The sequence below is a fragment of the Ambystoma mexicanum genome, chromosome 4q, assembly GCF_040938575.1.
Source record: "Ambystoma mexicanum isolate Mex_15411 chromosome 4q, UKY_AmexF1_1, whole genome shotgun sequence".
In the NCBI taxonomy this organism is placed as follows: Eukaryota; Metazoa; Chordata; class Amphibia; order Caudata; family Ambystomatidae; genus Ambystoma; species Ambystoma mexicanum.
The window spans coordinates 1,005,136,637-1,005,159,768 of NC_090928.1; the positions used below are offsets into that span (position 1 = coordinate 1,005,136,637).

Below are 23,132 nucleotides of genomic sequence, written 5' to 3' on the forward strand. Positions count from 1 at the left end.
TGCATCTACTGTAAGCATAAAGTGAACAAGAACCTTAATCTGTCAGAAATAGATATGGCTGTCATTAGTTTGGGCTATTGGGTGGGGCTTGCACCTCATATAAGCCAGAACTATTGCATTAGAGTACTGATAGGGAGAAATGGCATATGAGGAGGGACACACAGCTTGAAAGTGTTGTTTGGCTATTTTGCCACCCATTGACTGCCAATGGGCATGCTAATCCCTATGGCCGTTCTCAACCAGTTCTTGCCCATCCCCGCCCAAAACACTGCCTCCTATGAACTCTTTGAGCTCGCTTTAAACAAGCCTTACCACCAAACTTTGCACTCAAAGTGCCAGCCAGTGTTTTTGAAAGCAGTATTCTCAGAGGTAATGACTTAATTGGAGCTATAAGCACGCTACAGGTGTAATAAAATATCTAAACCAGGTCTTCCTTCAGCCACTCGATTTAAACGCACAAGTAATCTTTGATAACATGCTTGATACTGGAAACCTGTCTCTGCATGGGCCCGGTATGGAAACCGGTGTTGCTCTGCGTTGTCTTGCTTCCAAGACAATGCAATGTCCCTGTGCTATCCTCCCGGCTCACTATGTGTATCCTCCACTGAATTCCTGTAAAAAAAACAGCATTGGCAAAGCCAACCGCTTTGGATTGTGTAGAAATAGTAGGCATTTGTCTGGCACTGCTATTAGATGCCCAGGTACGCGCACCATTTTACACCTGCTACCATCAATGGCCAGTTAATACCACTATGGCAATGGCTGGCAAGTGGCTTATCCGTCCCGAAACAGAAGCCCAAACTGTTGGCATTGCCAATGCTTGTTTTATTTTGTGCCTGGTCTTAAAATGGTGGATACATGCTTTGAATAACTATAGGTTTAGACTTTTCTTTTTGTACTCATCAAAGAAGATAGTCTTCTGTGCCACTAGAGCTCGGTAGGGTTTGAAACAACTCCCGACAGTTTTATGGGGTGAGATTATACTGACTGGACATCAAAAACCAGGGGAGGCATGACCCGGAGACCTCTGATAGGAGTTATGGGTGTAGGAGGGTAAAGAGGCTTTAAGTGGATTGAACAACATGAAACTACAGACTTAAAGCGCATTGGTCGTTGACCAGACCTGCCTTAGGTGTTCACAGTTCAAACACTGAATACAATGACATTCGTCCACCAGACATCACTATTTATGGATTAATTCATGATCTCAAGAAAGCGAAAACATTAGATAGGATGACAGACTTTTAATGGAGACTTAATGTTCCAAGATGTGCCATTTTACAGTGCTGTGCAGACCTGAAGTCATTTTATCCCACAGAATACCACCGAACCGTAGGTTGTTAGATAGCCTGATACTATTCAAATGTTCATGAATACTTTGTAATATGCTGACTGCTGTATTTTACACAATGTTTGCTACTTTGTGAAAAGATAATGAGTTGAGTCAGATTTATTGTGAGGTGTAATTTGTGAGTGTCTGTTTTTGCTGACAACTCAATTGAAGTTTGCTTTCAGGCGTTATCTTTTCACTAATTTTGCTTCTTTTTTCTTTAGTGAGAAGACTTTTGTTATGTGATGAACTGGAGCGCTCATCTTGTGGGAGTGTTCTTTTCCATGGCTACTTACCCCCTCCAGGTACCTGAAGTTCCCTTCTTTATGCTTTTGCAATTCTTCACTTATAAAAAATGTAACGATGATGACCTGTGGAGAGCTGAGCAGGCAGGCATGCTAGAGATCATGGGTGAACTTCTGCTAGAAGTCTGAGAGGCCTTCATGTTAACTCTGGATGTTTTCATTCTATGTGCTAACAGCATCAATTTATAGCTGGCATATATTTTTCGTATTTACTCTTTTGGGGTTACAATGCCTTTGCAAGTAGGCAGGAGAAATCTAAAATAAAACCCAAGTGCTGAACCAACATGGAGCAAAAGGAGGAAATGAGCAGAGTGAAAACAGTATAGGAAATCAAGCAACACCCTATTTTCTTCCGCCCATGCTGATACTTGGCCACTATCATTAAGCACTGGATTAGTAAAATACCATCCATCCTCAATTATAAAATTACAGGCCTTTACCATTCCAAATTAACAAGGGGGGGTTCTGGGAGTCCCTCTGCCAGACATTAGTCCTGGTTACGAGAGACTTACCCAGAGTCTTTAGCTCACTATCTTTCACAGAGAAGAAATATCCCAAACATATCAGTCTTTGTCCTACCCTGGGGCAGTCCAGCACCGAAATGCTAGGCAATTCTCCTCTGAACAAGAGTACCAACAGAAACCCCAGACACGTCTTTCGGTCTGGTTGGACCTCATCAGTAGGGTGGATCTGTGCCTCTCTAAGAATAGTGAGCAAGGGGTCCACCTCTGGATTCCCCTAGTAATTTAGGGTGAGACCCAAAGTTACTTAAATATGCAAATTAACAAGGGGGGTTCTGGGAGTCCCTCTGCCAGACATTAGTCCTGGTTACGAGAGACTTACCCAGAGTCTTTAGCTCACTATCTTTCACAGAAAAGAAATATCCCAAACATATCAGTCTTTGTCCTGCCCTGGGGCAGTCCAGCACCGAAATGCTAGGCAATTCTCCTCTGAACAAGACACCATTCCAGACACAATGTCACAGCTTTTGCATGATTAAAATGCCATCCAAGCTAACCTGGAATAAGCAGCAAAAGCACCTTCTGACACATGTTTCGCTCTCATTAGAGATCATTAGAGAAGTACTGCTTATCGAGGCATGAGCTGTTAGGACAGTTTTTCTGAAGTCCAACTAAGGGCTTAGTAAAACAATTCAATTGAGACAGTACAAGACTCCACTCTTGGTATAAGGCTGTACCACCTGAGTTCATGGTAGTGTAGACAGAGCAACCAGGCTTTTCTTAGGAGGGAGAGAGGGCTGTAGAATCAGTACAAAGACATTGTATTCTACATATGGTCCAAAGAAACACTGACACACTATGTATTGTAAAAAAAGAAAAGTTTTATTTGATATCCAAGCAGACCAAGCAATTCTTGGGTAAGTAAGTACAATCATAAAGCAGATAAACCCATTATGAAAATACCACACTATGCTTTAAATACACACATCAAAGCACATAACTTGTTTAGAAGACCTAACAGTATTTCTACGTAAGTCAGACCTTTGTATACACATTCAGCACAGGGCACACCTATTCGTGGGGAGTAAAACAATAAGTTACTTTCAGATTACATTCACTAATACAAGGGTAGTTGACCCTGTCATTTATGCAGTGACCTCCAACAAGGAAATCATATAGTCAACCAACTTGCATATATACTTTTTTTTCTTTTTTTTTAAAAACACTTTTTATTAGCAATTTATAACAGAACAGTAACCACAACACCCAGAAATATCCCACAAGTAACCCTCCTCCCTCCCACGTATGTGTCTACTGGTTGTTCCTTTCAGGGCCTCTTCTTCTGTTCCATTCTGACAGTTGACAGTCAAGTAGGTTCTATGGTTCATCACATATATACTTTTCTGAATAGGGGAACACAGATTCAAGGAACAGTATATACCTCTACTACATTTGTGATAACAAACAGTTATACTAGGTGAGTAAGACCGTGTTGGTGTAATATACAATTACAGTTGCTTTTCAGCTAAGTAGAACACATTCTAAGATAAGCAGGAACTCTTTACACTAATTGTGGATACACCAGATAATCCAAGGTCAGCAACGCCTAAAGGAACACTTTTCAGGAATGGCACAAAGCTATTGTAGGCAGGTAAGACCCAATGTTGTTCTGTTCTATTGCAGTTGCTTTTTAAGATCAGATTGAGATACGCAAAAACTCTTTAACTTGCTTTAGGATGGCACACAGCTAACACAAGGCACGTAAAAAATATATGCTTTTTAAAGGGGCTATCAGCAATTTAAAGGTAACCATAACCTTTGGCTGACTCATTCTGGACAGGCTAACAGCAAGTCAGGGGAAGCAAGACCCAATTGGGGACACTCATACATTTTATCCTAACAGGAATAGTAAAGTGAAACCAACAGTATTAGCTTTGGGGAAGAGGCACAACCAATCCACAGGTGAGTAAATTAACCTTATATATACTTTTCAGAATAGTGCAACACACCCCCAATGTAAGAACCTTTGCAACTGTTTACTCTCAGAGTTACAGTTACCAACCAACTTCTTTTACAAGTAAGTAACTTTTGCACACGTGTTGTTCTTTTCAAGGCAGAGCCCTTTTTTATCCAGCCCTTCCCTTGTCTATAGCATGAGTTTACTCGGAGGCAGTAGAGGGACCCTAGTAGTCTGGGTGCCAGCTGTACACCGGGTGAGGTAGGGTTCAGTTGCAGGGAAAGTTAGAGTTCCAGAGGAAGACTGAGGGGAGACTGAAAGAGTGCTAGGTGTCTTCCGCATAATACTGAAAGTTGGACCAGAAAGTAGCGATGCGGTGGGCAAGAGGTGCCAGCTAGTAGTTGAAATGCAAAGCAGAAAGGTTAACACCACAAGTAGTGGGAGAGTGAAGTTGGACCTGAGGGGGCCGGTCAGTGAGAAAGGCGGCCAGCCAGGCCAGAGCCTGATCAGTGATACCCAGGTCATCACGGAGGCGATTAAGCAGGATGGCATAGTTGACCATATCAAAAGCAGAAGGATCGAGGAGAATGAGGACAGAAGGAAGGTTAGTGTCAAGGTTGGAGAGCAGGTCTTCACAGGTGTTCAGGAGTGCAGTTTCCATGCTTCTGGCAGCTCTGAAGCTAGACTGGTGGTTGTGGAGCCAACTAACAGATTCAGTGTGCAGATTAAGCTGGGAGATGGCCAGCTTTTCCAAGAGTTTGCCCAGCAAAGGAGTGATGGAGATTGGACGATAGTTGGCAGGAGAGGAAGGATAAGCAGAGGGCTTCTTTTGAAGGGAGTGCACAAGGGAGTGCTTAAGGGGGAGGGGGAAGATTCCAGTGGCGTAGGAGTGATTGCAGAAATCGGCCAAGGCTGGAGCAATGGTGTCAATGTGGTCCTTGATGGTTCTGGAAGAGCAGGGGAGAACCTGCTTTGACAAGGCTTCATAGATCGTACTTGTCTAGAAACATTGTTTGGGGTGAACGGGGGAAAGGAGGAGAAAGTGGGAGGAGAGATGGCCGCAGACGGGACAGGAGTGGAGGAGGAGAAGTAGGCAGAGGAAGAGAGGGTGGCTAGGATGTCCTGAGTTTTAGTGATGAAATGAGAAGCCAAGGCCGTGCAGAGGGCCTGGGAGGGAACAGGAGAGGTAGAGACTGCAACAGGATGGACCAGCTCCTTGTAGATTTTGAAGAGTACGGCCGAGTTGTTGGATGCCGCAGAGATGCAGGCTTGGGTGTGGGTTCTCTTCAAAGCGAGGACAGAGTCTGTATTGCCTTTTGGAGCAGGCAGCAGGGCAGTTTGTCAGGTGGTGCGCCTGCTGCCCTCCACTTCCTCTCAGCCACCCTACACTTGCGTTTAAGGATGACGAGGTCCGAATCATACCAAGAGTTGGGAGGAAAGGAGAAAGTGAACATTCCAGGAGAGAAGGGAATCAAACGCTAATGCAGTTCTAAAACACACACTAGACACAGCAGATTCTGCTGGTAGAATAATTGCTAAGGGAACCATAATACAAAGACATGCTTGACTCAGAAACACAGGCTTTATAGAAGAGTTTCAAGCTACATTAATAAATATGTCAATAGAAAACGAGGTACTATTTGGTAAATCAGTCAATCAGGCCCTGGAAACTGCTAAGAAAGACCATAAAACCATCAAGATATTGAGATTTCAAATCGACCTTTTCATCAAAGAGGAATACAGTCGACTGGGTTTTCGTGGCCAAAGCTTCTCAACGTCTGCAGCGCAGACAACTTACTCCTCGGATGCTGTTTCCTCCTCATGGTCCGGTAACCAAGGACAAATGTCTACCACTCAGTCTTTGGTTCCAAGACAATTTAGAAGAGGACGAGGCAAAGGCAGAGGCCAAACCACAAGAGGTTTTCCTGCCTCCGCAAAATAATGAAATTTGGTTAAAACTTCTATTATCACACAGAAGATTGGGAAAACACCTATCTGGCCCTGCTCTAAGAGGAATTTCCCTACCTAAAACCAAAACTAAGGATCTGTCCATGTCAGGATGTCAAAATCAAAACTGTCCTTGTGTCCAAACGTGCTATCCTGAACCCCACACTTCAAATCAAAACTATAAGGTGAAAAGGGAACATGTCTTTAAATGGTGATTACACAAAGAGTTCCTTGGCTTGAAATCTTTCTTTGCTGTCTCTGTGGTTTTAATGTTTGCAGTTTGTATTTGGCATGGTCACCGACATGCCCCAGGGTCCCCAATTTGCTTGAGTTGACTCGCCGGCTCTGTGTAGTGTCTTCGGTCCCGTATGTGCTTCTGCGGCAAAGCTTTGCCACCTGCTTTCCACTCTGCACTGCTTTAATTTATTCATTGATTTATTTGTCCAGTGCACAAAGCCTAAGGGAATCTAGGCACTGGTTACAGACATATAAGGTACAGTAGAATATTTGTTAGATGAACTGATGATACTTTAGAAGTTTTTTCGGATGCGTTAGTAGGATGGTTCAGAGCGCAGGTGTAGGGGTAGGGTTTGGGCAGATCTCAGAAGTATGGAAGAGGTGTGAGGAGCGATTTTCCAGGTAAGGTAAGGTAAGGAAAAGCTGGGGCAGTGTTAGACAGACATTTGTGGGTAGTAGTGAGGATTTTGAAAGTAATCCTTTCTAAGATTGGGAGCCAGTGGACCAATTTCCTAGCTTCAGAGATGTAGTCATACTTGCTTAAGTCCAGAGCTGCTCAGAGGGCATTGTTTTGTATGACCTGGAGCCTGTTTCTTTTTTCTTCAGATGTGCTACATAGCAAGGCATTGCAGTAGTCCAATTTTGAACCTACAAGTGCTAGGGCAATGATGAGGCGATTGTTTGTAGATAGGAAAGGTTTGCTAGCTCGTCTCAGTTTGGTGGCATATGCTGTGGATGAAGTGATGTGGCTGATTTGCCGTGACATGTTAAGTGAGGCATCAAGATAGACACCCAGGGTTTTTATGGCTGGAGAATCTGGGATTTTGTGCCCATCGATGATGAAGAACCCGCAAACTGGGTCAAGCTGTGCCAGTCGGGATGGTGTCCCGATTATGAGGAGTTCCGTCTTCTCGTCATTTAGACAGGGACTATGTTGGGCCATCCACTGTTGGATCAGTTCATAGATCATATTTACTTTTGCGGAGTAGTGGAAATGGAATCTGGGTGTCGTCTGCATAGTTTGTGTAGGAGATGCCCAGAGAGTCGAGGTGATCGAAGAGAGGTTTAGTGTAAAAAGTGTACAAGGTGGGGGAAACACAGGATCCTTAAGGTACACCACAGGATGTGGTGGTCGGGCTGGCCGCTTCTTCATCAGCAAAGACTCTAGAGGTTCTGTTGTCGAGGAAGGATGCAATCCAGTTGGTTGCTTCAAGGGAAAAGCTTGCGATCTTGGTGGGGTGGTTACAGAGGGTTTTGTGGTGGACTAAGTCGAAGGCCGCTGCTAGGTCCAGAAGAAGAAGGAAAGATAGCTTTCCTGTGTCATTGGCTTCATCCAATTGATTCTTTAAGTCAAGGGGGCGCAGGTTTCTATCCCATGTCGGGGCGAAGCCCGACTAGTGGGGGCTGAGGATGTAGTGGGTTATAGAGTGGCCTATATTCAAATTCAGGCCTTCCTAGAAACCCACTCTATTGATGATTTTCAGGAGGAAAGGCTCTGTGGTCATGGGTCTGTATTTAGTGTGGAGTGATGGGTCCAGAGAAGGTTTTTTGGGGGGGGGGGGTGATTCACAATTCTTTAAGGCAAATTGGGATGATGCAGGAATTGGATGAGGAATTGACAATGGCACTAATGAGTGGGCTCAGAGGGTGGGCACATTCCTTTACCAGTGCAGTTGGGCAGATGTCACCCTGCAGCGGGGTGGTTTGAGGCGTTTGATGATGGTAGCTAAGTCCGACTCTGAAGTGGGTTTAAATTTAAAGGATTGGGTTGGGGGGGTTCACTTTAGTCTGGGAATGTTCTGATCCATTTGTCGGGAGATTACCAACTTTAGATTTGATTTTGTCCTGTAGCTGTGTGACTTTGTTGATCAAGGCTTCTTGAATTTTGTTGCACCAGGTGGTGTCTTTAATGACGTCCAAAGGTGGGATGATGGGGGTGTGGGGGATTCGAGTTTACGAAGGATTTAGAACAATTCTCGGGAGTTGGATGCTGCCTCTGTGATTCTTTTGTTGTAGACTGTTGCTTTAGTCATGTGAATGGATTTTTTGTATTCATCATGTGTCGTGGATTTCTGACAGGCAGCTTCTGCTGCTTGTTTTTTAGCACGTAAAGTTTCGAGTTAAGCAGTAAACCAGGTATTTCTGTGCCTAGGGTTTTGGGGTTTCCGAGGCTTGAGTGGGGCGAGGTTCTCAATGGCCTTGGCTAGCATGGTGCATTGATGTCTAGGTTGGTTGGTGTGTGGTGGTTGAGCTAGGGAAGTAGGCGCTATTTAGACAAGTTGAGCCAGCTGCACGTTATGGCAGGGGGCATAAGCATGGTCCCTTCTGAGTGATAGATGGGGATGGAGATAGTGAAGCTAATACAGTGGTGGTCAATCCACGGGCGAGGCGTGTTGCGTAATCAAGATGTTATAGTTGTGATCTAGGATCCAATCGAGCGTACGGCCAAGTACATGAGTTGGGTCAGGGATTTGTAGGATGCAGCCGAAGGCAGTCATGGCTTTAGCGAGGGCTGCTGCCTCTGAGTCTGCAGGGTCGTTGTATCCTAGATTGAAGTCGCCTCGGATGATGAGCTGAGTTGAAAGTTTAAGGTTGGCTGATAGGAGCTGAGTGAGGTTCTCTCCAAATGATAATTGGGGCCACGTGCTCGGTAGATGAGGTGAAATGCCATGTCGTTCCGGTTTCTCTTGCGGCTTCATTTCAGCATGCCTGTCTTGCTTAAGGTCTTGGTTGGTGAAACGCTGCTTTCTCTGGTTACTGAACGCCCATGAAACTTCCATTGGCTCCTGGCATCTCTGTGGCACATCCTTCTTGCAGAGTGTTCCTCTGCTTCCCTGTTGGCGAGCCCCCCCCCCCCTAGAGATCACTGGATTGACAGACGCAGAGACATTTGCAGACATTTTGGTGGACATCAGCGCTCACTTAGAAGGTTATAAAACAGACCTAGAGGCGAAAAAAATCAGGAACTTTTGTCGAAACATGTATGACCACCTGAACGACGAAGTCGACACATGGGTGGACACGTACCAATTTCAGCCCTCCAGAATCAACAATCCAACTTCGGATAACAGCAGTTCTGATACCGACTCAACCAGAGGTAATACCAATCCTCAAAAATCAACCTGAGGGTCTGACACCACAAGCATAGGAACTGGCCAGCCAGACACCAACACAGCAGGCGGATCAAGAACATTTTTAGAAGACAACCAAAAGTGAAGATAAAAGGAGGGGGAAGCGGAAATAGGCAGGGAATGATAAGGTTTCAAGCACAACGAACCTAGTAGTTTACCAAGCAGGAAAATTACACATTAGAAAAGGGCTTGACATTTGTGCATACCTATAGTACACACATGTTTAATACCAAAGTGGAACTACATAAGTTGGTTTGTAAACTGAAACTAAAGGTATTCTTCGCTGAACTACCCTGCAAGAGAACAGGGATCGTGTACCAACAGAATTTGTGGAATTTGAGCCCAAAAGTACTTAAGTTGCACCTAACAGCGTACCGTCCATCGAGATTTTTGAGAGAATTGTGCTATTCGATCTTAAAGTCCACTTTGGTAAACCCAGACATAAGAACCTAAACAGAGGAGAAATGTCTATTATTCAAGGACTCTACACAGACGAGAGCATAACTATAAGACCAGCCGATAAAGGAGAAGCCCTTTTACTTCTCAATACTGAGGATTACAGAAAGGAATGTAGAAGACCACTAAGCGACACCACAGTCTATGCTAAAATTGATCATGACCCAACTAGCGATATCCAGAGGGATTTGAAAGAATTATTGCAAAAAGCAGAGGAAATGGGTTTTATCTTGCAGACAGCTAAATAATTTCTACAGAATAAGCACCCTCAAACTCAACATTTTTACCTTCTACCCAAGATTCACAAGAGTTTGACAGATCCACCAGGCAGACCCATAGTTGCGGCGACAGGAGGAGTTTTACAACCACTAGGCACATATATTGATTACTTCCTTCAGCCACTAATACAGAAAACTGGTAGATACGTGAAAGATAGGACACATTTTTTGAACATTCTGGAGAATATTACCCTAAAAAAAGAAGACCTTCTGTTCACCATAGATGTCAACGGCCTTTGCACTAGTATCCCGCATGACCTAGGCCAGGAGGCCGTTGAGAGGCTCTTACTCCAGGAAGGAGAAATTGGGGCAGCGAAGGAGTTCATCATGTCTTTACTGACGTTCATCTCCATTAACTCTAATACGAGAAGGAGTATTACCTACAAACATCCAGGACAGCCATGGCGGCCACCATAGCACCGTCTTATGCAAATTGTTTCATCTATCGATTTGAGAAAACCTATATTCTGGGCAACCCACAATGGAAAGACAACATAACAACACAGATGTTGGGGCTCAAATGGGAATGGGGATTAATTTTTACTGGGTCCATGGAATGGGCAATTACCGGGTCTGCCAAGGTCGGCATGACCCGGTAATTGCCCATTCCGTGGCCCTGATAAAATTGTATTACCGGCGGCAGCCGTGTCCTTAACATGGGCACGGCTACCGCCAGCCTCGTAATGAGGCCCATAGAGTATTGGACATAAGCATCCAACACTTAACACTCGTACAACATCGTTGCAAACAGGACCAACCCCAGATGGACGCCAACGTCTCAGCTGGTCGTCCATCTTGTCAGGCATAATCACCATGACAATGCATCAGATTATAATACAGCAAGCACGACAGACACGCTTGACTACCATTGATCGCGCTTGTATCAAGACGCTCGGAAACACACATTTAAGCGATCAGGATTTGTACAAGATGCAGTAACATGAGATAGGATCGTTATAGTAGTTTAACAACACAATACGATCTCTTTAATACAGCGCAAGACTGCAGACAGCAACGTGAACTAGGTTTGCCTATTCTGATTACAGGTCATGCCTAGTTTTACACAACCACCATGTGTGCATGCATTGTAGATAACACTATCCATGGGGCAATACTAAACATTTTAAACACTAACCATTAGCCGAATGACTGCGACGCTGATAGACATTTACCATGGGTTAACACACATGAGAGCACCCAATATGTAACTACTAAGTTTAGACGGAAAGTATGAATGGGTATTTATTACTGGTCAAACATGAACCAACACCCAACTATTCACTCAACAGTCAACTGAATTACAGTGTTCACTTAAAACGTCTATCACAATGGCATACATGGTGACAATATAAGCACATATCGGCTCCCGAAATGGTGCACAGTAAACACAATGAGATGTGTCAGCACAGACAGCATTAAGGGTTATGGTGCACACGGTTTTTCAATGTACCGCTCAGTATTAATGAAGATTTAATGAGCAAGTTTGATTTAACTCAATAATGTTACTGTATGTTTTTCCTCTCCTTTGTTAAATGTTAATGTATGTCTTGTGGGCACCCTGCTAATTTGTGCTACCTTGTTGTGTCTTGGAGTGTATATGATTGCAATGTTTGTGGATGACGCAACTTGCAAATATACACTTTAGATCCTTATTATATATTACTGTGTTGGGGACAATTATAATCGGGCAATAACCAAAGGCCCTGACGAATGACATTATGTCCGAAATGCAGTGGCCAAAAAATTTGCATTTGCTGAGATTGTTGATGTCTAAAGAATAACATTTTTTAATTTATTTCATTGAATTCGAAGACCTAGTTTGTGACTGAACCATCACAAAGGCCAATACACCATTCTATAAACAGAATTAACCACTAGCGGGTAAGAGGGTGTGCGGCCCACACCGAAGGCTAATTAGCCTTGGTCTTTCTTCCACGAGCCCCTTTGTACTGCCACACCGGTATGAGCTTCCCAGTTGCACAAGCCTCGTGGAGAGGTGCAACAACTACTCCTAAACAGCAGCAGCAGCCTCTTGTAGTTTTTAGATCTGTAATTGTCCCACGCACAGGTGCATTTGCACAGGTGCATTTTGAAGACAACTAGAACGGTCATTGAGCTTGAGGCTCCTTCTGCTCTGCATCGTTCCCGTCCTCTTCTTCGTCCCAGTGCTTGTTTAATTGTGGGGCATGTAGTCCATTGATGTTAACTGATGCAGATTACTTGGGAAATCACTTTCAATGGTTCCAAATGATGAGTCAGTTCTATATGGAGGATAGTTAGAACTGGAGAAGTTAGTCTTAGAGCTTTTACCTTTTTGACCAGGGATGGTAGTTTGGCCTAAAGGGTTTTGGGAAAAGGTTTCTCTGTTTTTCCTAAAGGGAGGTATAGCTGCATGGCAATCGCCATTAGGGCATTCAGTAACAAGGGGTCTTTTTCATGGGCAAATGGGGGATACCATGTCTCATCCAAAGAAACCATGACATCTCTGCGTAGGCTGTCTCCTCCCATGTGATGCTTGCTCATACAGCTGCCCCAGGGTCAGGATCAGGTAGCGGCTGCCATCCTCTTCGCTTCCGCCTTTGCCCCTCTTCTCCCCTGCCTGCCTGTTTTACTCTCTCGGCACCGTGCACCTGGACGCTCTCTGTCCGTCAAGCCCAGGTACCTGCTCACCCTGCCTACCTCCAGCACTGCTTTAGGGCCACCCCTTGAACTGAGTTTCTGTATCTGTACCCATACAGTCCCCCACTCTTTTTCTGCACTTATCAGATATACATGATCTGACTAATCTTGCACTTGCCACTTGCTGGCTGCACTACCATTTTTCACTGCCTTATTTATTTACTGCACTTATCATTTATTCTGTTCCCTCCTCTGTTCCACACTTTCCACTTCTCCCCCTTCCACGCACTTTCCCTCTTTTTTCCTTTTCCATGCACTTGCATGTTCTTAATGTCACTGGGCCTAGTAAGTTTGTTGTTTATTTTGTTCTCCCTTGTACCCCCTCCCTTTGCTTGGTTGCGCTCTGAAACACTTGTGTATGAGCGCTATATAAATAAAATATCATATCATATATCATATCCCCTGGACACATGGGAGGAGATTTCCGCTGGGGGATCCATGATGACTCCATTGGATTCATCACACACCCCAGTAAGCGAGGTCGCATAACATCATTCACCCACGTGTGGGAGGTGATCACGTCAGACAAGTGGGTGCTGTCTACAGTAAGAAGCAGGTATTGCATGGAGTTTTGAGAACAACCCCGCAATGATCTTTCAAGACCCAGGAGAATACAGGTAGAATATCTACAAATTGTACAAGATGAAGTACAGAAACTACTACAAAAGGGAGCCATATAACTTGTTGTACCATCCAAGGTAAACTAGGGTATTTATTCTGTGTCCTTCCTTGTTCCCAAGAAAGACAAAACGGCCAGTGCTCGATTTAAGACTAAGACACTTATGTAAAGCCACACACATTCAGAATGACAATGTTACAGGAAGTCAACCTTTTGCTCAAAAGGGCAGACTTTATGGCAACGCTGGCTATGAAAGATACATACTTTCATATTCCAATGCTGCCAGCATATCTAAAATAACTAAGGTTCAAAGTGGGTGAAGCGCATTACCAATTCAATGTGCTCCCCTTCGGGATCGCATCAGCCCCTTGTGTATTCACGAAAGTACTAGCGTTGGTGGCAGTGCATCTACGCAGTGAAAGTATTCCACTGTACCCTTATCTGGATAATGGGATAATAACACGAGAGTCAACGGAAGTCTGTCACAAAAATACATAGAAAACAATACATCTTTTCTATATAAGAAAAGAAGTCGAGCCTAATCCCAGCCAATAAAAACAATTCCTTGAAACGGTAGTTCATACCAAACATACCCGAGTCTTCCCCTCCAATGAGAGGGTCCAAAACCTAATAGAACAAATCCCTTGTTATACTGCCAGTCGGCAGATAACAGTCAGAAAAGTAATGCGCTTACTCTGGATGATGCCATCCACCTGCAATGTTATATATGCGTCCAGTGCAAGAGTGGTTAGTGAAACAATGGTTGCAGGCAGAAGGCATTTGGGACGATTTAGTGGAGGTTTCGCAAACACTGGCTTGGCACTTCAGTGGTGGACAAAAGAAAGCATGCTAGAGGGGAAGCTTTTTGTCAACCCAACAGCACACCTCTTAATCACAACAGATGCATCGCTCTCGGGTTAGGAAGCCCATTGTCACCAACAAACAGCGCGTGGAATGTGGACACACACTTTCCAGGAAACACATAATTATTGTGGAATTGCTAGCAGTTTACAAAGCACTTCAAGCTTTCCAACATCACTTAATAGTAGGGGTGTACCGAATAATAGATTTAAGTATTCGGCCGAATACCGAAGAGATGGAACAAGTATTCGACCGAAGCCGAATAGTTGCCTTTTTAATAAATAGTTTTGCAGACAGAAAAAACACGTTATACATTAAAAACGCACTTCAAAATATGTATATCCATTCTTTATTGCATTTCCTTTCTACTTCGTATACAGAATATGTTTCTGTAAGCCATGAAAGGAATACATCATTAGAATATAAACTGTTCAATAACAGCACTGTTTATATGTTTGTTCATTCATAGATGTTGCTTATTGGGCAGGGCCTAAGTAACTAGCCCAAAGGTATAGTATGAATGTATGCAATCACTGTGAGGGGAGACTGGGATGTAAATGTTCCTTTTGGGCCTGACCATCTTTAGCCTTCTGGCCCCAGCAAGGCAATGAAACACAAAAAGAGTGATTACATCAATCGGCATTCTAGGACTGGGAAAGAGACTTCTGAAAAATTGATTTCCATTAATACTATAACAAAACATTGATTTTCAGTCTTTTATTCGGGTGGGGTATGTTTGTGGTGTTTTGGGACATGGTAAGGCACCAGGCAAAAATATACTGAGAATGCTCAGTGCTCCGTAGCTCTCGGCTGACCCTATAAGGAAGAGACGCTGATTTTCAGATCTTTAATTGGCATGTGCCCGTTTATTTTACTTATTTGTTCCACTTGTACATACATTTGGGCCAATGTTTCTATTTTGTAAACTTGTTTCTCCTTGTCGTTATTACACAAATATCCCTCATTTCTAACTTTCTAATGTTGGGAGGAATATTTCTACTGCCACAGGTTGCGACATTTTGGTATAAAAATATAGCCACATTAGTTTAGTAAGATCTGCAACATGAGGAAGTTGGAGGGCAGGAATTGTAACATATGATTTGATTTTACAAGCACATCTCTGCTACAGGTCCACTTCCCACTGATCCATCTTACTTGCTTTATAGCCTTGTTCTTTTCTGCAGGCACACTATCTACTGAGCTATTTTACTCAGGGCTTGGAACTTACTGGATCTCTGCAACAACTATATTAATCCACTTATTTATATTATTCAGTAATGGGAATTGGTTTGATTGGGACCTGCATCTTTCAGATTTCTCACACATGTCGTCAGCAAATCAAAAAGCCCCTAACGAAAATAGCATTTTCCAATAGTGATTTCATAAACTATTGTTCCAGCTCACTGGTTTTCAACTGCAAAATACAGGAAGACAAGAGATAAATTAAAAATATTTAGAGTGTTGCCTACTGCCAGCCCTCCCCAGCAAACTACCAGATGAAAGTCTGTCTGTCCAGCACATGAAGGGCAGGGACTTTGTTTGCACTTTCACACCTCTGCTCTGCATGTACCCAATAGAAAAAGTGACAGCAGCAATTGTTTAATGATACTTTTAAAGGATAAACATGACATGCCTGAATGATTCCAGGCACTGCACTCAAAGCGGTACATAATGCATTTTGGAGGGGAAACTATTCGGCTTCGAGTGATAATTATGTATTTAGCTAAAGCCGCTTATCTCATTTTAATCTGGAGTTCAGCCGAATACTTAATCGAAGCCAAATTTCGGTACACCCCTTCTTAATAGGGAATAATGTGCTGATTATAGCAGAGAGCACAACGGTCAAGTTTTATATCAACAAACGGGGTGGGACTCGCCCCCTCAGTCTATCCACAATAGCATAGAATATCTGGAAATGGAGCATCCAAAAAACGAACACATCTCCAATCTCAGCATGTTCCAGTGGAACACAACTGCCTAGCAGTCACACTAAGCAGAAACGCAAATCAACCCTCAGAACACTAGTGGGAGATGCATTCGGACAATCTAAACATTTTTACACACCTGGGACAACCGGGCATAGTTCTATTTGCCACACAGAAAAAACAAAATGCCTAAATTATGCCTCCAAGTTCCCACAGAAGGAATCCAACAGGAACACGCTGTGGATCAGTTGATTTGGGATATTTGCATACGCTTTTCCCCCAACCCTACTCTTGAACAAAATAGTCCAAAAAGTGCACCAGGAGCACTTAACAATGATTCTAATATCTCCAATGTGTGCTTGTCAGACGAGGTCACCTCGCCCCCAACTACTCAAATTGTCCAGCTGTCCAACAATGAAGCTAAGATGTCCTTACAACATGTTGTCACATAATCTGGCGTTAATCCTAGATTCTCAGCCTCAGACAACCCATTTAGTAGCTTGCCTTCTGATGTCATAGTTTGGACACCTTAATCTACCTGTCAGATACATGGAAATTCTAAAGGAAGCCCTTAAGCCAACAATAGATACTGCTAGTTTAATAAATGGAAAATATTTGTAGTATGGTGTAAAAAGCCAAATGTCAACACAATTCACTGCTTTGAAGGTCTCATGAAGCAAGACGCAGACAACAGATTCAAAGTTGAAATAAAAGGTTTTTTAATAAAAGTCAGGATGGTGTAATGCCTAACTTGCACTATACGAAGGTGGGATTTCCCTACCTCAATAAACTAAGGATGGTCTGAGTCAGTAACTTCAATCTAAAAGTCTCTGTGTCCAAAACCTACACTTGCCCTCATAGCTAAAGCTAAGCAACGTGCAGAGATGTCAGCAACCAAAGAAACACTGTTCAAAATAACGTTCTGAGCTTCTTCCAGCTCCTGGTTTACTCTTGGCACCCTTCCCTAAGTTCAAGACAGTTCCAACAAAATGGCCCTGGGGTTTCCCTTCCCCAAATTCAACACAGTTTCATGCAAAAGGTCTTGGGGTTCTTTTTCCCCCAAGTAGGCAGTTCTTCTGCCTTCAAATTCACAGTTACATTTTTTTTTATTTTATTGGTTTAACGTGCCATACAACTGTACCAAGGACAACTGTTCAGCACAACACAGGAAAATATGTTTTTTAAAAAAGTTTTAAAACCCACCATCCACCTCCCTTTTTCCTTAGATCCCCTGAATAAAGTCCAGAAATGTTGACAACTTTTCAACACAGCAGAGGAAGTGAAACACCTAAACAACCATTACTTCTCCCATAGTTCCCCTTGAGGCAATTCAGAGAATTACAACCCCTCTTACATCAAGTCGTTGCTAGTGACAATTCCCACCTGCTTTCGCTCCCCCCCTACGAATCCCACACTCACAATGGCTAGACGCACCTTACTCCTCTGAACCACTGAGTGCCCTCCAAGCTCTTTCAGAATCAGTGCTATCTTTCTCTTCATAACTGTGAATAATATAATGCAATGCTCATCATTCTCATTCATTAGGCGGGCCCATAGCTCACCCTCCCCCAAGCCATTGCAATTTCCAGCAGAATTCAGGGCGCTCGTCCTCATTGTAATGCAGGCTTTGCACTTCACCCATAAGTGCGTCACCGTTTCCAAAACCTGGTCTCCGCACAAGCGGCAATTTCTTTTCAAGCCTATCCTGCTTTCAAAAATGTTGGGACCCCACTTCAATTTTGTCCCTTCTTGACAAAATCCCTTCAAACTTTGCACAAACATTCAAAGATGGGTCTATAATCTGTTTACCAACTTGTGTGTGGATTTGTCAATTGGCACCTAAGTTATAAGCCATGCAAACATTTTGAGATCTCGCCTCTTGATAAAATAACACCAAACTGTGCAACGACATTCAAAGTGTGGGTCTTCTATGTTTTTATTGCAAGTTTTCGTGCAGTTTCATTGAACAGCGCCAAAGTTATAAGCTGTTTTAGAACTGCTCTTCACCGACCCTGTAATGCACAATATGCATGGTTGTCCTCAAACATTTGTCAGGATTGCGAACAGCACTGCAATGCCCCCGAACATCTGAGAAGTTTGTGGACATCAGAGAAGAAAAAACGCCAGATTTGTCTTTTTCTAGACATATCCTATTCCATCCTCATCACCCCTAAACTTGCCAGAGATTGTTTTATTTGTTTGCCAAGTTTAATGCGTTTTTTAATATGTTTTTAACACAATGTTTTCAGACTACGCCGCAGTTTGCGAATCTAGCATGGCGTTTGTTTCAAACATTTTGATGCACGTGACGCTCCCCGATTGGTTTAGAGTCATCTGCGGACACTGAACCAGGAAGTGAGTCAGTGAACTGGACAGAGATATCACAATTGTTTTTCCCTACTAGATGAATTAACGCCAAATTTGCAAAAGCACGCTTTCGGGACCAGGCCGCCACTGCTCTGGAACGTTTGGTACAAATCCGCCCAGCAGTTTAGGCTGTAGTCGCAAACAAAAAATGTTTCCATTCATGTCTATCTGGATTTTGGGACCCCACCTATGACTTTGCCCAACCATTTGATGAAACCACACAAAACTTTAATTCAGAGTGGGCTCTATATTTTTATTGCAACGTTTCTTGAGGATTTGTCAAAAGGCACCAAAGTTATAAGCTGCCCAAAAACTGTTCTTCCTATTTCGAAGAGCAACTTAACCATAACTATAGGGTCACTACCTCAGACACTGTAATAAACATATACATTCAAGGAAAACACTTTAGTTGCAGGGATGTTAAGGTGAGAACTTAACACAACAAAACCCCTGATATTCAGCTAAAGCCACCCCGACTTTGTGCCCTGTTGCGCAGCCTTTGACCACAATGATGTCATCACAGATCACATCACAGATCACATCACTAAATTACATTACAGCAGTAACTGGCATTAAGCATGGCCTTCAGCCATGGTCAGTGTGCATGGCCAAATCTATTTTAACACATGTATGGGTACTAGTCATGGCCTTCAGTTATGGACAGTCACAACCTTCACCCATGCACACTGAATATTTTAAAACGCTAACAGGCTACCAACTGTAGATTTTGGCCTTTACCAGTGGAAAAAGCTTTCAACCGTGTCCACTGTATTACATATACTGATCAGGCACTAGCCATGTACTTTAGCACAATGCTGGCCAGTGGCCACAATCTTTGGTTGTGCCCACTATATATTATAACATATAAATGGGCCACTAGCCATGGCCTTATGGCAGTTTATACATCATTTGGCCATGTCCAATGTATATTTTAAAATAATAAAATGCAATAAGCGATTGCCTTTGGCCGTGCCCACTGTGTATTATATACACTAACCTGCCACTAGCCATTGTCTTCAACGCAATACTAGCCAGGGGCCACTGCCTTTGGGCTGTGCTGACTGTATATTCTAACATATTAATGGGCACTAGCTATGGCCTTTAGCCATGGGCACTGACTACAGCTTTCAATGTTGACCACTGTATATTTTAAAACAGTGATGGACTTCTAGGCATGGCTTTTAACCATGCACATTGGTATTTTTGAACACTAATCGACCACTAGCTATGGGCTCCGGTGCTGGCCAGTGACCCCAGCCTTTGTCATGCCCAAGTTGACGGCCTAAAATGTTATTAAGGTAATCAAAGTTTTCATGAGCTAACTTATAAATTATGTTATGTCTAATTCCATTATTGATGTAATCACTTATACACAATGTAATTAGTGTTGTCACCAGTGTCAGTGATGTTACTTGTAATGTCATCAGTGTTCGCATAAAACATGTAATTGGTGATTTCACCAGTAATGGGATCTGTGATGTCATTTATTTATTTTATTGTTTGCTTTTTTGGTGCTTATACAATAAGGAAATACTGTTTCAAAGCGCTCACAGGGCAGGGAGGGAGCAAGGGTGGGAAATACATTAAAAACACAATATTTAAGAGCGGGGGAGATAGAAGGTACAAACTTACTATGCCTTGTGAGTATTCAGAATGTGCAAATGCAGCAAGGAAGAAGGAAGAGGGGGTAAGTGCTGCGGTGTCCATGCTCATGGGTGAGCCACAGATGAAGTGCTAGGAGTGTTGAGTGCTACACGGACTGAGGCCATGGGAGGTGTAAGTGCAAACCTCCAGGGTGGAGAGTGAGCAGCTGCAAGTGCTGTGGATAGACAGGAGCTGGGCAGAATTGTTATGGGAGGTCAGGGCCCTGAGAATGCATAAGGGCCCAGGACACCGATCGCAGCAACTGTGGGATTAGTAGATGAGAGAAGAAGGTAAGGAGGTGGAAAAGAGGAAAGTGTTAAGGAGCTTCCGGAATTTGAGAAGATCCTGCTCAAGGCGCAGCGGGAGGGGCAGGCTATTCCATAGGAGGGAGCTTGCAGAGGAAAGTGAACGACCACCTACTCTCTGTTTAGCAAAACGCTTTACAGACAGAGTTGGTGCCAGAAGAACTTTGTGGACTAGAGGGAGAGTATTTAGTTATATAAAGTTGAAGATAGTGTGGTCCCCGGGCCCAGACAGCCTTGTGGATGATGCAGAGGGATTTGAATTTAATACGTGTACCAAAGGGGGCCAGTGAAGAGATTCTAGTGCAGGAGAGATGCGGTCCCTGGGCTTAAAGCCAAGGATAAGTCTTGCTGCCCTATTCGGGATTAGCTGGAGGGGTCGCAGAGTGGAAGATGGAAGGTTTAGGAGGAGGCTATTGCAGTAGTCAAGCCTAGAGGGAACCAGGGCTTGGGTCACATTAAGAATCTGAGGGAAAGTGAGAAAAGGTAAAATTCCTTTGAGAAGGAAGAGCTGAAAGTGGGACTTCTTGGCGATATGTGAAGGAGTATGAAGAGAGAGGAGTCAAAGATGACTCCAAGGTTTCTGGTTTTAGTTGAAGGCGCAGAGGGAGAGCCCAAGGTGGAAGTCCAGAGTGAGGGGAAGAAGGAGGGAGCATGGGTCCCGATGGGAAGGATCTCAGTTTTACAGGCGGCGAGTCAGAGATCGTTGGAGGTGCACCAGGACTGGATGGCAGATAGGCAGTCACGGATGATGGAGGGCGCAAGAGGGTCAGCAGGAAGTTTGAAAAAGAGCTGTGTGTTGTCTGCGTAACACTGAAAGTTGGAGGAAAAGGAGGCGATGAGGCGTGCAAGGAGAGCAAGGTAGATGTTAAAGAGCCAGGGGGAAGAGTATAGGAACACCATAGGTGGAGAGGGAAGTAGAAGAGGAGAAGGAGGCCAGGATGACTTGGGAAGAGTGGTTAGTGAGGAAAGAGGTCAGCCAGTCCAGTGCCCATTCCGAGATACCAAGGGTATTGTGGAGCCTTTGTATGAGGATGGAATGGTTGACTGTGTCAAAGGCAGAGAAGAGATCGAGAAGGATAAGTACAGCTGGGGACTTGGAGTCCAGAGATGCAAACAGTTATTCACAGGTGTTCAGAAGAGCAGTTTCTGTGCCTCTGGATGCTCGGAATCCAGATTGATGGCTGTGGAGACCACCAACAAGTTCATAGCCCGTGAAACAGGGCGCGGGAAGTTAAGGTGGCTTTAGCTGAATTTCAGGTGTTTTGTTGCATTAAGTTCTCACCTTTACGTCCCTGCAACTAAGGTTTTTTCCTTGAATTCCAAAGGGTTGTTACAATGTATTGCTCACCTTAACGTCCCTGCAAGCCATGTTTTTTCCTTGAATTTCAAGGGTTTTGTTATTCCGTAGATTTTAGAATGCTTCCAGACCTCTAGCAAGGTCTTAGGCCATGGTCAGTGGCCATGCCCACTGTCTATTTTTAAACACTACCAAGCCACTAGCTATGGCCTTAGGGCTGGTTTTGTCCTGTTTTGACAGTGGTATAAAAGATTGCAGGCTTTGAGAACTCACAATGTTTTTAGGCAATGCATAGTGAGATTAAATTATTTGCTATGGACCACATACTTTGGTTAAGTAGCGTTCTCCGAGCCCCTTGTTTTATGGACGGTCTCTTGGTGACTGTTGTGATACATCACATGACCCCAACTAACCACATTTAAGCAGCACGGAAATAGGAAAAAAATGCAAGAATAACACGTGCCCAGGTACTTCTACACCCATAGCGAAAATTAAAAGCTGGCACCCATGAATATATGCACAGTAATTTACCCTATATCTTAAAGTGAAATATACCAATATTAAATATTATGTAGTTAATTTGCCCTTCCCCTTAGAAGAAACTGCGCTATACAACATAGTATTGGAGTTTGGGTAAGCATCTTCACTGGCAACATGACAACCTGAGTAAAATCCTAGCAGCCAATACTTGAGCAAGCTGGCCAACATCAATAAAACCCATGTATTGCATCCGCCCTCTGAAAAAAAGTTATGCTCTTCTCCCACATGTGTCCTTTACTTGTGTTTACTTGTGCCCTGAAAATCAGCCACAATTGAGGGAGAATAACTGCACCAGCGTCCGGTATTACAAACTCTCTTGCCACATCATGTGTAAATACTCATGACTTAGTTGCCCTCTGATCATTTCCCCTCCTCAGCCTCATGTCTGGCTTTCAACAATAATCTGCTTTATAAAGATAACTTTACACATTTCATAGTTTCACTCAAATATATGAATCCTAATTGAACTATGTTGGGTAACACGTGTTCAATTGTGCTACTACTTCCTCCCCTCTTGACTGGTAGACTACCAATACCAGAATGAAATTCAGCAAAGGGAAAAAGAATTGTCTGAGTGCAAATCTTTCAAGGATTGACAGTAGAGTGGTTTAAAAAAAATAATGTGGATACGTGTGTTATGAGATATTAAAAACTAGGAAAACATACAGCATTCGGGACTGTGGACCGTCTCGCTGTCATGATGCCTACCCCCAGGCATCCGGACCAAGCCCATCAGCCCCGAGAGCAGGCATCTAGACATTTAGTAAAACCTCAGCAGCCCCGGCTAGGGGCT

At 43.6% G+C, this 23,132-nt stretch overlaps 1 protein-coding gene across 3 annotated transcripts in view; it reads left to right on the forward strand.

Annotated features, from left to right (window-relative positions):
• The window catches only part of KCTD3 (potassium channel tetramerization domain containing 3), a 529,442-nt gene that overhangs the window by 149,391 nt on the left and 356,919 nt on the right, over positions 1–23,132 (forward strand). For 2 of the 3 annotated variants that reach the window (XM_069608570.1, XM_069608569.1), the window contains exon 6: positions 1,555–1,635. In XM_069608570.1, coding sequence (XP_069464671.1) covers positions 1,555–1,635 — 81 coding nt within the window. Of the gene's footprint in view, positions 1–1,554; positions 1,636–23,132 lie in introns of those variants that run through there. The other variant, XM_069608571.1, reaches the window with a different exon arrangement.